Below are 12,919 nucleotides of genomic sequence, written 5' to 3'. Positions count from 1 at the left end.
GACTGAAGAAGGGAGGGGGGAGGAGGGAATAATAACTTAAAAACAGAAAAAAAGCACAGAGAAAAGCCCAACAAAAGCACTTGGCCGGCAGTCAGCTCAAGTGGCATAGGGGGAAGACGGCTGGCAGGAAGTCTGGAGGAATCTCCTGCAGGTAAACACAGCTCTCCATTGCTTCCCACTCTGTGTTGAAGTCTCTCGGCTGGGGTCAGTAGAGTCTCACCCTCTCCCCATAAGCCCTGTTGCTTAGCCTCCATCCCTGCTGTGTGCTCCCTGTCTGCCTTGCTTTCCCCATGGCTTTTCTCCAGGGGGATACCACAGTCCAGCTATCATGCTTGGATCACTACAAAACTGGGCTATCCCTCAAACCAAAACGTAGGAAATGGGAGTGTGCTTTGTGTTCCCCTGTGCTCCTCCTTCAGCCCCGCACAGAACTGCCCTTTCAGCACCCATTTCATCCCCTGGCGCAAAGGTTATGCCTCCCCGTGTGGCTAGGGACATGTTGGGGGCCTCCTTGAGCTCTCCAGCCAGCCCACACCCTGTTGGGACTTCCTTCTTTCCAGCTACAAAATGATGGGTGAGCCAGGACTGAGCGCAACCAGAGCATTGCCAGCAGGCTGGGAAAGCCTCACACCACCCCAGTGTGGCACCTCCCATCCCTTCCCCATGCAAAAGCCTGGCAGTGAGGCGCTCCAGCCCCTGCTCTTCCATCCTTGACCACAGAAAAAAATCAGTTAATGCTTTAGGTATCAATTATTTTCCAGCTGCTCAAGCGTCCCCTGCGTACCTTGACCCCATTTTTGCCCAGAGCTGCAGCTGCTGTGCCACAGGTAGGTGAGGTACCTCCATCCCCAACTGCAAACCCACCCCTTCCCCATAACACCCACAACACAGACACAGTTTCTCTGGGGGAAAACCAGGTTTCATCATTTCCAAACGAGTTTGCAATCAGGAGTGAAGAAGCTCTGGGGCAGAGGCAGCTAGGGCAGATTTTATTGCTCCTGGCCCCAGCAGTTTGACTGGATGTGTTTACAGTAGTGCTGCCTTGCATAAACACCAGCATCATGACATCCTTGTTATTCCCAGCAGGCACAGTACCCATGCTGGGGGCTCTGCGGGTGTTCAGGGACAGAGGAGCCCAATCCCACAGCCAGGCTCTGCTTCACCTTTTGTTCCCAGTGTGATGTATTGGTGAGGTGCGGGCTGTCCTCCCTGCAGCCCCTCTTCCCAAAGGGCAATGCCATCCAGGGATGGTCCCTGGGCACAGCCACAGGGCAGCACTGTGCCTCCTACTGTGGCCGCTGTGCCCACTGGGTGTGAAAGCTCACAAGATAGGAAGCCCGTGCTGCTATAAATAAACCCTGTGGTTTAATTAGCAATTTCAACAGGCACGTTGGGCTGGAAGCAGTGCACAGCTAAGCCACGCAGCACAAAGGAGGGTCCCCAGTTGCACATCCAAAGAACGGCTGCGTTAGGACTGAGGCTCCCAGGGGCTGTGGTTTCACCGTGGCCTCGCAGCAACACCCTAACCCAAATTCCATTTTGTCCTCTGTCCCAGCCCCGATCCACCCTGTGGCAGAAACAGGTGGACTTTGTCCTCCTGGAATACGTGACACCAGGTCCCTCCTTCCGCAATGGCAGCAGCTGAATGTCTCTGACCACGTCATGGCAGGTAGGCTGCGAAAATCAATGTTTCAAGTGTTTTCAGCCCCCTCACTCTCAAGCACGGCGGAGGTTCCACTTGCTGCTCTGGGGTGGGCTCCAGCCTCAAAAACCGGCCCAGCCTGCTGCAGAGCACTGCTCCCTGCCAGACCCTGGCAGCAGAGCTTGTTTTCTGGGGAAGCCAGGACAGCAGCAGGGCTGTTATGCCTCAGGTTAAATAGTAGGGAAAATTTGTTCTTGGAAAGAGCGGTGATGCAGGGAGGTGGTGGGGTCACCATCCTCGGAGGTGTTCAAGAAACGTGGAGATGCAGCACCGGAGGACATGGTTCAGTGGGTATGGTGGGGGTGGGCAGGGGTTGGACTCAATGATCTTACAGGTCTATTCCAGCTCTAATGATTCTACGGTTCTAATGACGGACATGTTTTAATGAGTGTGGTGGGGGTGGGCTGATGACCTTACAGATCTTTTCGAACCATAATGACTCAACAGTTCTGTGATTCCCCATTGCCAGAAGCTGGGTTCCTGATGGTTTCCCTTTCTCCCTATGCCTCCAGATTTCTGCAGTGTACCTCCTGAAATCCTTGCCCCAGCTGCCAACGAGACACTGGAGTTGGCCCTGGGAAGCCAGGTTGTGCTGAACTGCACTGTGCGCTGGGCAATTAGTGAGCACTGTGAGCCTGTCCCCACCTGGACCAAGGATGGGCAGTGGCTGGGCAGTGAGAACAGACAAGACAGCACGTGGTAAGGAGCCTGCCCCAGGGTACGTCCGTCTGGCTTTCTGGGCTGCCCAACCCACAGTGGCTCCTTCTCTCCCTAGGTTTGGTCAAAATGCCTCGGAGCGTCTCCTTGCCACCGTCCTGCAGGTCAACCTCACGCACAATGCCGACTTCGGGGTGTTTGCCTGCTGGGTCAGCAATGCCACAGCCACCTTCACCCTGCGGAGAGGAGGTAGGGAGACACTGGGAGCAAGCCCTGGTGGGGACAGGAGTGGGAAACCCAAGGAGGGCTCTGGCTTGGGGGTGACAGTGGTGGCCCCATGGGTGTCACGAAGCGGGAGAAAGAGAAATGGCTGCATGTTGAGGTGAACTACAGAAAGCTGGTTCTGGGCTACCAGCCGTGCTCACCATGCTCTTCACTATCTTTGCAGAGGCTGTGGGGCATGTGAGTGCAGTGCTGGCTGCCCTGTTGGTCCTGGCCCTCCTGGTGCTGCTGGCAGGGCTCTATATCAGATGCCGCCTGAGCGTGCTCCTCTGGTACAGGAACCACTACGGCGAGCTGGAGATGAACGGTGAGAAGGGAGCAGAGAAGAGGGTGGCCCCAGGATGAGCTACCTCTGGGCCTGGGCAGGCTCCTCTCTGGTACTAACCTCCCCTTTTCCCCCCAACCACACAGATGGGAAGCTGTATGATGCTTATGTGTCCCATGCCACTGCTCCAGATGACCGAAAGTTTGTCCACTTCATTGTCAAGCCACAGCTGGAGAACCGCTATGGCTACAAGCTCTACCTGGATGAGCAGAACATCCTGCCTAATGCTGGTAGGCACCATCTCTATGGCGTTGGGCAGAGGGACAGTGCTGACACCTGAATCTGAAATCCCAAAGAGGGGAGAGGTTGCACTGGGCAAGGGGCTAAGATGCTTTCTCTCCCCGGCACAGAGCCATCAGCAGACCTCATCATGAATGTGAGCAGATGCCGGCGTCTCATTGTGGTCCTTTCAGTGGCATACCTGGAGCAAGACTGGTGCAACAGCAGCTTTAGGTATGAGTCCACTCCTGCCTGCCTCTGGGAGAGAGGGCTGGCGGCTCCTCACCTCCTGCCCCATGCCTGTCTCACAGGGAAGGGCTCTGGAGGTTGCTAGAGCTTTCCAAGAAACCCATCTTCATCGTCTTTGAGAGCCAGTACCGGGAGATCACACACCCTGCCATCAGCCTGCTGAAGCATCACAGGAGTGCAGTGACCTTGCTGGTTTGGCGAGCAGGCTCCATGGTAAGGGCCAAGCAGGGTCCAACCCTGGTGCCCCATTTCATATCAGGCTCCAGATCTGCATGCTCACGTCCCAAACGTGCACAGGAAGGAGCTCTGCTCTAGGGTGTCCCCTGGCCAAGGAAACCAGGGCAGCACAGCTCACACTGTAAGGCCAGGCTAGGAGCTGCAGCTCTCCAGCAGGTCAGGCTGGTTTCTCCATCGCTGTGCAGGCATGCTGCCACGGCAGAGCACAGCCTTCACCTTGGCTGAGCTCCCAGCAGCAGGAGGAGCCTTCTCCAGACCTGCACAGGGCTGGCCAGGGCTGTTCTGCAACCCAGTACAGCTCATCTCCTTCTTACCCCATGCAGACCCCATCGTCAGACTTCTGGAAGGAGCTGTGCCTGGCCCTGCCACGCAAGGTGGCCTTCCGGGGGACAATGGGGGACCCACAGACCCAGCTGCAGGAGGACAAGGACCCCATGCTCATTCTGCACAGCAGCTACTTGGACAGCAGCCAGGGGGACCCCCACCCAGATGGAGACTTGGGTACAGGTACTTGTCACCCACTTCCTCTTCTCAGTTGGGTGGGAAGGTTAGGTTGACCCTTCCCCATCACTTGACCCTTATCTGCTCCTTCCAGGCCTCCGTGGATATGCTTTCAGAAGTCCCCCCCGCATCAGTGCCCCCGGGGGGCCCACAGCTTTGGCCACTGGAACGCAGGAGGACACACAGCTGAAGGACAGCCACAGATCCGAGATTGACGTCTCTGACCTGGGCTCACGCAACTATGGGGCCCGCACAGACTTCTACTGCCTGGTGACAGAGGATGATATCTGAGCAGAGCCACAGCCAAGCTGCTGAATCTCAGCATCCCCAAACGCTGTGGGACTGCACAGACTCTGGTCATGGTTCCAGGATCCCAGGCTCAGAAGAACTGAAGCTGGGTGGAGAGGAGCTGGCTCCTAGCAACATGCTCCATGGTGAAAAGCCATCATGGGGGGACATTCCTGTCCACAGTACCTGGGCACCCTTGGGTGGTAGGTCCTCCTCACTTGCTCTGGGTAGAAGGGACATTTTTCCTGCCTGACGGACAAATGTTGGGAGTGATGATGCCCTTGGAGAAGCACCCTGCACCCACATCCCTTTGCCCCTCATTCCCCTACCCTAATTGCTTGAGGCAGCATCACCCTCTGCCCCACAGAAATCCTCATGGCAATAAAATGCTGCTGTTCCAGTGGGTGTCGTCCATCTGCAGGGACACGGATGGCACTGGTGGATTCCACAATGAGTGGTGAGACAGTGTCCACAGGTGCTGTTCAAGCACAGGGATATCATTCAAGGTCTTTATTTGGGGGATACACAGTGCACAGCCTCTATGTGGAGAGCTGGTGGGACAAATGCACTGCCCCATCGTCCCAACATGTCACATCCAGTAGGGGGGAGGTCCCTTGTTGCCACACTGCTCAGTCTTCCCCCCTCCCCCCACCCCCATCTGCTGACTTCCCAGCCCCTGTTGTACCTACTCTACTCCATTTCCCAGATGGGGCACACCCAAGCGCAGGGTCTCCCTCCCCAGTCCCAAACCCCACTGGCAGACCCAAGCAACCCACAGCCTCCCGCACACCCCAACCCTCTGCCTCTGCTGGGTGAGCTTTAAACTCACGCTGGCCCCACCTGCACCGGGCACCGAGGGCATCTCCCCACCCTGCGGGGAGACGCCACCCAGCAAACACAAGCTAGCTGGCCCTGCCTGGATCTTGCTTATGCAGCACTGGTCCTGAATAGCCCCAGGTCCTTAACAGGGCAGCTACGGGGTCCTTGCTGCAAAGTGCACTGATGGTGCTTCTGGCTCCTTGCAGCCCCTTAAAACTTTGGGGAGACACCAGCAGCCATCATGGATGCCCCCCCATGCTCTACAAAGCCCCATCCCCATGCAGGGCACAGCCCAGCACAATGAGATTCTGGGAGCTCAGCCCTAATTAGTGGGGGCAGCTGGGATAGGGACACCCCCAAAAGCTTCCTGCCCCTCTGTCAAGCTTGAAGTGGTGCAAAAATGGTTTGGTGGGGGGGATATTTTCAGCTCCTGCATCCCCAGCCCAGAGATAGGGTTCCCAGCAGCAGGGGGTAGGCGCAAGGGACACGAGGAGCAGTGGGGACTATGCTACAGAGCAGGAGTCCTGAGGTGAGCGGCTCCTCCGGGGTCACAGGAGGCAGCAAGGCGCGTCCCGGAGGGGAGACTGAGGGCTGTGCAGTCCCTTCTCCCTGGGGCTGTTCTTACAGGCTGAGGAAATCCTCCTTCCGGTACCCCTTCTGCAAGAAAAAAGGCCACTTGTCACCCAGTGGGGTCACCCCTGGTGCTGTCACTACCCCTGCTCATGGGCACCTGTGGCCACACCTTGCCAGGAGGTAGAGACTGGGAACGCAAATATATTCTTCTCTGGCATGCTGTGCCCACCGTGGGCAGGTGTGTGTTCCCATCCCTCTAGGCACCTGGCACCCTAAGGATGATGCTCTGGGGATGTTCCCACCTCCACGTGAAGTGAAGGTGTGGAGTCAGGGCAAGTCATACACCCTGAAGCATTTGGGTGGCACATGTTTCCAGGGTGAAGCCCCCAGCCATGACTCCCCTGGGCTCTTCCCCAGGCTCCCACACCAGACGGAGGTACGTACCACCTTGAAGTCCCGGTGGAGCTTGGTGTATTGCCACATGTTGCCCAGGAGGCTGGCTGCTGCCCTGGAAGACTTTTCATTGTCTGAGCTGGAGCAGAGAGAGAAAATACAATCATATTTTGGGTAACAGAGGGCATGGAATGATACTCACCAGCCCAAGGATACCACCCCATAAAGTCCGAGGGCAAAGTGCTTCTACTAGAAGTGGTAAGAAGCACCCAGATGGAAAAACAGATGGCTGCGGTGATGGGAAACACCGTGGTTGGGATGGAAAAATAGACAAGCGAGCTCCCACCTGTCCCTCCTCTTCTTGACATAGAAGAGTTTCCTGAGGCCATCAAAGTAGACGATGTCACGAGCAGCCATGGGGCTCTCCACCACCAGGTTGTTGAGCACAGCAATGATGTTCACGATAACATCAGCAGGCGGTGCCTTGTCCCCGACACTCCCTGGCAGCTTCTCAATCAAGTGGCTGACTACCTTAGTGGCTGAAGGGCAAAGGCAATGTATCAGGTCTAGGAGCCAACCCCATAGGATGCATGGTGACCTAGGGAGGAGCCTTGCAGCCAAGGGGCCATGAGGCAGCCATGAGGCAGCACCAGGGGTGCTTCAAGCTCTCTGCTAAATCTCCGTGGCACTTGGGAGAGGAGCTGTGTGCGAGATGGGCTGGGGCAATAGATGCACAGCCAAGGAAGACAGAGAATGTCAGGGATGTTTGGTCACTGGAGAGAGAGAGGACACCACACAAGCATGCGTCTAGCTGTGAGCATGGACACAGGAAGGTGCTGAGACATGCCTGAAGGTAAGCAGAGGCCAAACTGAGGATCAAAAGGACGGAAAGCGTCCAGTGAGCTCCTCTGTGCCACCTCAGCCCTGCCCTCCCCAGCACTCACACATCTCATCCTTGTTGCGTGCATGGCGGGACAGGTTGCGGATGAGCCCTGTCAGGGAGCGCAGCTGGTGGTGGTCAGCGGTGCGGACGCGGTCCAGCACAGGGTTCAGGATGCGTTCCTGCTCCAAGGCCAGCCGGCTCAGCACACCTGCCCACTGCAGAGGCAAAAATACACAGTAGAGGCACCTACCAGATTTGCCTCATCTTCCTCCTCCTCTTGCTCAGTGTGGCAGGATGACCTGACTGGCGAGGAGTGTGATGGCCACATTCCCCCACCCAGGTAGCGCTGTGACCAGCAGCGACAGCCAAACAAGATGCTACAAGCCCAGGGGACGCTCCCCTCCTGTGTCCTCACCCTGCGGTCCCCAGCAGTGATGTTCTGCAAGGCACCCGAGGCTGCCTCAGTGGTGTGCTTGTTGAGCTCGCAGCGCTGCAGCAGTCGGTTGTAGATGCCCACAATCTGTGGGTTCCAGAGCCATTCCATGCCCTTGGGGTCCTTGGACACCTCCGTGAAAGTGACAATGTCTGCATTCAGATAGTGCTGCGGGGACAAGGAGAGCAGTGTTATACCCAGAGAGAACAATCCCTCTGTGTTGTCCTCTGGCTGCGGGCACCTCCAGCTTGGCAGGAAGCGGACATGTCAACCCAGCTGTGTCACACCCCTCAGCGTTGGGGGAGAGGGGTTTGCACCCATTGCTACATGCAAGTAGCACCTGATTCACCCTCTGAGTTCACCAATGTGTCCCACCCAGCAGCCAAGGCTGGTGTCCACCTCCACCCACAATCATGTTTCACCAGCTGTTTTCCCATGCTTCCACACCCCAAGCGATGCAGCTGTCAGAGCACAAAAATGCCACGGTCCACCCCCCACCACCTGCTGACCTCTCGAGCCTTCTTGCTCTGGGGGCTGAAGCAGCCCACCAGCTCCCCTGTCATGGTTCCACCATTATTCCTGCGGTGGCCCTCCAGGCGCTGGAGGGAGGAGGGAGGCATTTCATCGTAGAGGCGGTAGGAGAGGTTGCGCAGGACACAGACAGCATTCTCCACACTCTGGGGAAAGAAATGGGATATGAAGAGTGGAAGTCAGTCCTAGTGAATTGGCACACCCTCCAGGGCACAGTCCCATGGACTCCATGTTCAGAGTCACATCCGTGGCACCACCACTGACTGTACCCCACTACCCCCAGTAAGCTTGGACAGACCCAGCTTTGTTCTCCCCACTTTGTGGAGGATGTCTGGTGACCCCAAGGGACACAAGGGAGTGAGCAACGCCCCATCTGAGGGCACTGAAGCCCCAAACCTTCTGAGCAGAGCAAATCTTGAGGCTCACCTTGTCTTCTGACTTCCCTACTTCTAGGGAGCTGTTCACATAGTGGATCATAGCGTCCACCAGCCCATGGCACTCACGCATCTTCTGCCGGGTCTGCTGGCTTGCAGAGCTCAGATTTCTGCATGGGGAAAAGGGTCCATCATGGCAAGAAGTGGCATCACGGCCACTCATCCTGGTACCCCACTACAGCACTGAGGGCAACTAAAGCTTGTCCTATGGGGTTGACAACACTTTGCCTTGATGCACAAGCACTGCAAGGAACGAGGACCTCAAAAACAAGCTCTAGCGACCTTTGCTCCCTAGATTGGCAGTGCAGATGGAGTTTCTTCCCATCTAAACCTTTATCCACAGTAGGACTAAGGCTGGTCTAGAGCAGGTACCTGAGGAAGCCTGTGGAGTTGTAGAAGATCTCTGCCTCAGAGGGGTTCTGCTGGATGACACCAGAACCATCTAGGCCAGAGAGGGGGACCAGAACCAGGTCTGTGAGCTGCTCCAGTGTGTCTCGAGCCAAGCGATCCTTCAGGTTGTCACTGGAGGAAAGATTCCATAGGATCCCTGCATGGAAGAAATGGATCCTCAGTCCTGGGGACAATTAGAGAGCATGTCTGCCCTGGCCCAACTCACACTGGCTGCTCACAACCATGAGGCAGCTCATGGCTGGGGACACCACCCAGGTGTGTGTTGACAACACAAAGTTGTCCTCATGTAGTATCACCCTGGCCTTACTCACAGGCCAGGGGAACCAGATGCCTCCTCCTCAGTGGGAGGAGGACCCCAGTCCAGCCCTGTGACCATCTCTGACCTGTAACATTCTTGCGGAGCTCATCATCAGGCTCCCGCAGCGTCCTCATGAGCTCATAGATGCCGTTCTCCTCCACCAGCGCCAGCTTGTTCTCAGCATTGTCGTAGATGAGGTTGCGCATGGCACCTGTTGCATGGCGCTGCACCTCCTGGTTGGGGCTGTTAAAGAGCTTCACCAGCTTGGGCATGGCCTGGAGGCTGCGAGCCTACAACGGGAAACAGGTTGGGTGGAGGGGCCAAGCCAACTTCCCATGGGGTCTGAGGCTCCCTCCATCTCCTTCATCCTCCCAGGTGTGCCCCACCATACTGGAGAGGCTCATGAGAACTTTCCCCTCTGGTGCCCACCTGTTTCTTGGCATTACTGTCACTGTAGCATTTGTGCTGGAGGTAGGCAGCGCCCAGGACTTGTAGGTTGGGGTCACTGGCTATCAGGTATTTCACTGCTGAGGGCAGGTCAATGTCGTCAAACCTGGAAGCCACAGGCAGATGAGGAAGAGCCCAGAAAAGGCAATCACAAGGGTCTTCCATCTCTGCTCCACACCACATCCCACATTTCAGAGGAGATGTGTCAACCCATCTCCCTCCCCACCACACTCCTTCTGGCTTAGCAAGCACCTTCCCACCTCTATGTTTTTATGTTAGGACCTAAAAGCATATGCAGGACTCATTTAAAGGTGAACTTACGCCACGCTCCATGCCTGTGAGGCCAAATGATGCCAACCACCTCACTTCTCCTCTTTCCTTTGCAGCAAAGGAAGAACTTGGGAGTTTAGCCCTAAATCAGCCAAGTGACTCATGAGAACAAGGGACTAGGTTGGTTGGTACTCACCCTCCTGACTGCTGGGTGAGCAGCGTGCTGTGCCCGTTGTACATATCCATGGCACGCTGGTCCTGGAGGTGGTGGCTGGACTCAGCCAGGCTGCGCACGGAGGGCGCACGGGAGCTGTGCTCCACCATGCCCATGTAGGAGCTCCCAACGGCCGCCTGCGAGGATGGCTGGATGCTGCCAAAGGAGCTGGTGCTGAGCCGTGAGCGGTTGTTGCTCTGGAAGCGCTGAAGTGTGCGCATGGCTGGCGCCCGAATGGTGCGGCTCTGGGGCACCTCTCCACCATCCAACCAGTCGGAGCTCTTTGCATTGGAACCTGTGCTCATCTGCCTCTCGAAGGTGTACGAGCGGCTGAAGCCACCGTTGCCTTGGTTTTTGTAGAGGGACCGGTGCCCTATGGGGTCCAGCTGCTCCGAGATGATACTGTAGCGATCATCTGCGGTGCTGGGAGGTAGTGGCCCGTCAGCCAGCCGCAGGGAGCGCAGCGACAGCGTGTCAAAGCTCTGCCGGGCACGGTAGTTGCGCTCGTGGAAGGAGCTGGGCCGTGGGGAGGTGTTGGCAGCCTGTGACATGGCATAGCCCACGCCGTAGCTCCGGCCCTTTGGCATCCCCCCGTTGCTGATAGTTGCCATCCGCTTGTGTGGTGTGAGGTCCACAGCCGACCGCGAGGACCAGCTGCTTCCCTTGAGCGTGCCAAAATCTTTTTTGGCCATGGATTGGTACAGCTAGAGGGGAAGCATGGGATTAAGGGAGAGTGACCACATGGACATTCCTCCATCCTCACCACAGGAAAAGGAAAGGACAGAGCCAAAAGCCTCCTTGGTGCTGTCTAGTCATAGAATTATTAAGGTTGGAGAAGACCTCTAAGACTACATACGACCCCAACCCACCCACAACCGTGCCCACTGACGACATCCCTCAGTGCCACATGTCCACAGTTCTGGAACACCTTCAGGAATGGTGACTCCACCACCTCCCTGGGCAGCCTATGCCAGTGTCTCACCACTCTTCTACAGGAATTTTTCCTAATATCTAACCCGAACCTTCCCTGGTGCAACTTGAACCCATCAACTCTCATCCTATCCCTGTACTGAGGACAAGAATCCAATTCCCACCTCGCCACAACTTCCTTTCAGGCATCCTCTTCTCCAGAGTGAACCATCCCAGCTCCCCCTAAAACTTGTGCTCCAGACCTCTCACCAGATTCACTGCTGTCCTCTGACATGTTCCAGGCCTCTATGTGTTTCTTATAGTGAGGGGCCCAACACCCAACACAATACTCAAGGTGTGACCTCACCAAAACTGAGTACAAGGGAAGAATCACCTCCTGCTCCCACTGGCTGTGCTATTACTGATACAAACTAGAGTGCCATTGGCCTTCTTGGCCACCTGGGCACATTGCTGGCTCACATTCAGCCACTGTCAACTAAATCCCAGATGCTTTTCTCCCACACAACTTTCCACTCTGCCCCAAGCCTGTAGCGCTGCCTGGGGTTGTTGTCACTGAAGTGCAGGACCCAGCACTTGGTCTTGCTGAACTTCATCCCATTGGCCTCAGCCCATCGATCCAGCCTTTCCAGATCCATCTAGGGCCCTCCTACCCTCAGGTATCACACTAAGCTGTCTATCAGCACTCAGCTGTCTAAGCCATCCCCAGCTAGCACTGAGATGTGTGCTTGGTTCAGACATACCGAGCCTTTGGAGTCCAAGCCATTGGTCTGAGAGCGAGAGCTAAAGGAGGAGCGCACGGTCGTGCCATATGGACCGCCTGCAGGATGGAGATGGGAAATAATACACTCGTCTGAACATCTGGGACCAACACTGCCTCCCACCCTGCTGCCCTGGGGGGGGTTGCTAGGGGGCTGACAGTCAGAGGGCTGGAGAAGTGCCTGCTTCCAGCCATGGGGTGCAGGAAGAGGCTGCGGAGGAGACAGCACGCCTCCCATGGCCTCTCCGCCTTTTAAGATGCCCAATGGTGAGAGCAGTAATTGCTACTTTGGTGGGGACACGGCACCTCAGCACGGCTTCCCTTGGCCTTACTCAGCTGAGATGGGGGCTCGGGGCCGGCCATGCTCTGCTGCAAGGCTTAGTTATGATCTGGTCCCACTGGGTGGCTATCACCTGGGTGCCACCAGAGCAGGGATAGGGACATCCAGTTTAGGGCAAACAAGGCGCAGGGTGCCGGGGGGGGCTCTCCTGTCACTGGGGCGCAGCCCGAGGCACAATGGAGTGAAGCAGCAGGGCGGAGGCCGTGAGCTCAGACGTTAAATGGAGGCACTTGGAGCCCGGCCAGCAAGGCAAGACAGCACTGAGAGCAGCCCAAAGTGGGGCATGGGATTCCAGTACCCTTATGGGGCAAACTGAGGCTTGGGGACAACCAACCCAGGCTGGAGCCATGCTCCTCCGAGACGTGAAGCCCCTGTTTAGGTCAAAGGAAAAGGGGAACCCTCCACCCACAGAAAGCCGTCCCGCGGTCTCCCACCTCTGCCGTCCACCGGGTCAAGCACAGCGGTCTCAGGCCTTGGGGCAGCCGCCTGCCCCCGCAGCATCATGCGGATGCGGACCTGCTCCTGGACGCGAGCGCTGCGCAGCCGCTGGGCCTCGGCCGCCTCTCGGCCACGACCATCCAGCTGGCGGTCCGAAGGCAGAGCCAGCGAGCAGACGCCGGCCTCGGGCTGCAGGGCCGACAGCAAGAAGGCGTTAGTCTCCTGCATGGCGGCGGTGAGCGGTGCCGAGGCGAGCGCGGCCGCCCTGTGCAGGTGTGTGTGGCTGTG

The 12,919-nt window shown here is 57.0% G+C and overlaps 2 protein-coding genes across 3 annotated transcripts; one reads left to right on the top strand and one right to left on the bottom strand.

Annotated features, from left to right (window-relative positions):
• SIGIRR (single Ig and TIR domain containing) lies at positions 1-4,860 on the top strand. 2 transcript variants are annotated; one of them, XM_010710878.3, is made up of 11 exons: positions 1-151; positions 762-827; positions 1,556-1,669; positions 2,215-2,401; positions 2,478-2,608; positions 2,808-2,948; positions 3,053-3,196; positions 3,317-3,419; positions 3,497-3,647; positions 3,995-4,178; positions 4,267-4,860. In XM_010710878.3, the coding sequence occupies exons 3-11, from the start codon at positions 1,663-1,665 to the stop codon at positions 4,461-4,463; spliced, it is 1,245 nt and encodes a 414-aa protein (XP_010709180.1). In that variant the 5' UTR covers positions 1-151; positions 762-827; positions 1,556-1,662; the 3' UTR covers positions 4,464-4,860. The 2 variants fall into 2 exon arrangements, with proteins under 2 accessions (XP_010709180.1, XP_031409280.1); XM_031553420.1 differs by lacking the exons at positions 1-151; positions 762-827; positions 1,556-1,669 and having other exon boundaries at positions 2,205-2,401.
• An 87-nt stretch (positions 4,861-4,947) lies between these two features.
• On the bottom strand, positions 4,948-12,913 carry PKP3 (plakophilin 3). The gene is made up of 13 exons (XM_010710877.2): positions 12,628-12,913; positions 11,837-11,913; positions 10,149-10,870; positions 9,665-9,788; positions 9,321-9,525; positions 8,899-9,073; positions 8,519-8,636; positions 8,071-8,238; positions 7,544-7,729; positions 7,190-7,343; positions 6,592-6,784; positions 6,297-6,384; positions 4,948-5,936 (listed from the first exon to the last, which is right to left on the bottom strand). Exons 1-13 carry the CDS (start codon positions 12,857-12,859, stop codon positions 5,901-5,903), a joined length of 2,478 nt encoding a protein of 825 aa, XP_010709179.1. The 5' UTR covers positions 12,860-12,913; the 3' UTR covers positions 4,948-5,900.
• Between the last annotated feature and the right edge of the window lie 6 nt (positions 12,914-12,919).

This window comes from Meleagris gallopavo, chromosome 5, assembly GCF_000146605.3.
Source record: "Meleagris gallopavo isolate NT-WF06-2002-E0010 breed Aviagen turkey brand Nicholas breeding stock chromosome 5, Turkey_5.1, whole genome shotgun sequence".
Lineage (NCBI taxonomy): Eukaryota > Metazoa > Chordata > Aves > Galliformes > Phasianidae > Meleagris > Meleagris gallopavo.
This window is presented reverse-complemented; position numbering and strand designations above follow the sequence as displayed.